Genomic DNA, 3,488 nt, shown 5'->3' with positions numbered 1-3,488 from the left:
TTCCTGGTCTGGTCTTTGTGGTCGATGCTGGTTTCCTGCTCCAGGTTTCAGGCCGTGGTCGGGTTGTGGGTTTGAATTCCTCTCGGGTCGTGACCTTTGACACGATTCATATCAGATTAACTCTCTTACACGTCGCTTTTTGAGGTTAAAGAGTTCATTTGTTGTGCAAAGTGTTTGATTGGAGCTTTTTTAATGACATCACGTCCCCGTGCGTCTTCTTCTTTGGTGTTTAATGGCAGCAGCTGCAGAATCAGCAGGTCGGATGGAGACGGACGTGTCGTCTCCTCGTCTCAGACACTGAAAGAAACAAACATGCTGCTTCCATCATCGTCGCAGTCATGGCAACCACCAATAAAGTGACATCAGCGGGTAACGAGGTCGACCTGATTTCCCTCCGTCTCCGCCGGGTTAACGAGGCTCTGACCTCCCTCTCCTCCTCAGCAGGCGGCGTGTTGTTGTTGTGAACGTCTCGGCAGCATGAATTAAATCTGAGCTGCGGCTGAGCGCGAGAGGCGAGCCTCCACCTGCTGGGTAACACGGAGATGACTGCGGGCGGAGGAGGCGGGAGGCCGGGCGGGAGCGCATCGTCAATGAATCCTGCAGAGTTTGGAGTTCAGTGAACGTAACACGACCCTCACCCAGCACCTGTGTCTTGTCACCACGGTTACTGCGCTTACAGGACAGTGAGGTCACAGCGCGCTGCTTTACTGTTTGCTCCTGTTTGGCTCTGCAGAGCAAAAACACAGCCGAGCTTCACTTTACATCCCAGCTGCAGGGCGAGAGGCAGAGCACACCTGGACACGTCACCACATGAAGAAAACAGGGAGCTGTGAGAGTTGAACCTGTGGTCTCATGACTGCAGGGGGAGCTGCTTTACCTGCTGAGCCACTGAAGACTCCGGTCCAGCCTGAACCTGAGCTAACAGCAGTGTGAACCACAGAGAGCCGCACAGTTGCAGCATCTGCACGTCACCTCAGAGGCTCTGATTGGCTTATACGAGCACCAAACATGGACTCCTCCTCCACAGGGGACGCAGCCTTCATGCTCAGTTTCTGTGCTGAGGCTTGTTTTCCTGCTCAGACTGTGTGCAGGTGTGTAGTGAAGGACCCGAGTCTGTTTTCTGCGTCAGGCTTCATCCTGCTGAGGCTTCATCAGCGCTGAAGATGGTCCACGAGGGAACAACGCTACATCCAGCCCGGAGCGTCAGCATCACAGCGTGGGTTCGACTCCCACTGCAGGTATGCAACAACTCAAACCAATAAACTCCAAACTAAAAACCTTCAAACTAATAAACAAAATAAAAACCTAAACAACAACTAAAAAGAAACAAAACAAACAAACTCTAAAGCTCGCTGCGTCTCACTTGCGTTCGCTTCGTGGATTTGCGTTGTCATCAATTTGTGACTTTCTTCACCTGCGACACACCAGACTGAAGGTAAGACAAGGTGTGTGGGCGAGCTAGCTTGGACTAAGCTAGCTAGCTCAAGAGCTGCTAACATGTTAGCTGTTAGCGCATTAGCTTTCTAATGAATAGCTAAGCTAGCTGGGGAGTTTTGTTGTAAATCTGAGCCATAACTCAGGTGGACCTGCTGCTAACACTGAGCCTAAAGACCATTTAAAACTGGTTCTTTGCTCAAGAGCACAGAAATCACAACCAAGTGTGGCTGCCATGAAGCAACAAGGAATAGTACAGCACATTACACCTGATGATGCTGCTCAGGTCCAAATGTTTAAAGTTCCACCTTAAAAAATATTCACTGTTATTGATAGATTGATTATTGATCAACAGCAGCAGAAATAAACTGACAGGAAACATCTTTAAACTCTAAACAGAATGCGAAACCAGGCCAGCGGAGTTACAGCTCACTGCAAACAATATTTTACTGATATTGGCAACATAATGGAAAAAGCTGCTGATGCTGTCAAAGCTTTAATAATGATTCTGCAAATATTGGACCAAATCTGACAGAACGAATTCCTGAGTCACTGCCATCAGCAGAGAAATGTTCCTCACAGCAGTGGGAAAAGAAATCATTGAGACTGTAAACATGTAAATATAAAACATGCACTGATTGTAAAGAAGGTCATAGAAGGAATCTCAGAGCCACTGACATACATCTGCAACTTACTGCAACTTATACGGGGCGATCGTGGCTCAAGAGTTGGGAGTTTGCCGTATAATCGGAAGGTTGTCGGTTCGAGCCCCGGCTTGGACAGTCTCGGTCATTGTGTCCTTGGGCAAGACACTTCACCCGTTGCCTACTGGTGGTGGTCAGAGGGCCCGGTGGCGCCAGTGTCCGGCAGCCTCGCCTCTGTCAGTGCGCCCCAGGGTGGCTGTGGCTACAATGTAGCTGCCATCACCACTGTGTGAGTATGTTTACATGAGTGTATATATATCTTTAAGTTGTTTTAAATAAATATATTTCTGATGGACGTAACAGGAAGAAAAAGTGTCGACTACTACTTACTGTTAGTTAGGAAACAGGGGGGTGGGGTTAAATAAGCTGATGCTTCTTCCTGCTGAGTTATTTGTGATTGTTTGACTTTGTCTTTTTTTTCTCTGTTGTTGTTCAGAATAAAGATACAAAAACAAAATTGACATTTGTTTGATGAAAGGTGAAAGGTCATTGTCAGGTGAGCTTTAACCTGCTGAACATGCTGTCTGTAGTATTGCCATGAGCACACTCTGACATGGAGACATGGGGTGGAGCGACGTGGAGCTCTGATGGTGCGACGGCTCATCTCAAACATGTTTGCTGACCTCCGGCCTGTTTTGTGCCGGCGAGACGACTCTATGAATAACTGAGTGGAAAGAGGAAGTCAGAGCGACAACTGACTCATCTGACTGCTCATCCATTTGTCTGTCTGCAGCAGGAACAACACCACCATGCTGCCGCCGCTGCACGCCGTCTGCGTCCTCTCAGGTGAGTGTAACCTGTAGGTCAGGGTCGCTCAGAGCTCCTCTGGGCTGTGGATGTTTGTCTGAGACTGCTGGACCTGGATCCTCACAGAAAAGTCAGAGTCTGGAATTAAAGCAGCCGAGGAGAAAATCTGTCAGGATCAAACTTTTCATGTGTCCAACGCGACACGGACGCTTCTTGAAAGCAGTGAGTTTACAGACGGAGGCCACAGCAGTCATTTAAGGAGGACCTGGTGCTGTCAGGACTTTTTGTTGTTTGGAAAACTCGAAGTGTTAAAGTTTTACCAGGAGAAACTCCAGACTGTGGGAAAGATGAGACCACAGACAGAGCGCTGGACGGACCACAAACACCTCACACCTGCAGGTCGTCAGTGGACACGCTTGAATCAGTTCAGTTCAGCTTTAATTATACAGCACCAAATCACAACAACAGTCACCTCGAGGTGCTTTATATTGCACAGTAGCTCGTACAATAATAGATACAGAGAAAAACCCAACAATCATATGACCCCCTGTGAGCAAGCACTTTGGCGACAGTGGGAAGGAAAAACTCCCTTTTAACAGGAAG

At 48.2% G+C, this 3,488-nt stretch overlaps 1 protein-coding gene across 2 annotated transcripts in view; it reads left to right on the top strand.

The window, feature by feature from the left end:
* The first annotated feature begins 607 nt into the window (after positions 1–607).
* LOC102292672 (hepatitis A virus cellular receptor 1) overlaps positions 608–3,488 on the top strand; it is an 8,283-nt gene continuing 5,402 nt past the window's right edge. Inside the window, exon 1 of one of the 2 annotated variants that reach the window (XM_005949928.3) lies at positions 608–1,238. Coding sequence is in view for 1 of the 2 variants with exons in the window: in XM_005949926.3 (XP_005949988.1) it covers positions 2,888–2,924 (37 nt within the window). In the remaining variant the exon portion in view is untranslated. Of the gene's footprint in view, positions 1,239–2,571; positions 2,925–3,488 lie in introns of those variants that run through there. The other variant, XM_005949926.3, reaches the window with a different exon arrangement.

This window comes from Haplochromis burtoni, unplaced genomic scaffold (genome assembly GCF_018398535.1).
Source record: "Haplochromis burtoni strain Fernald_Lab_line unplaced genomic scaffold, NCSU_Asbu1 Contig_654, whole genome shotgun sequence".
Classification (NCBI taxonomy): Eukaryota; Metazoa; Chordata; class Actinopteri; order Cichliformes; family Cichlidae; genus Haplochromis; species Haplochromis burtoni.
This window is presented reverse-complemented; position numbering and strand designations above follow the sequence as displayed.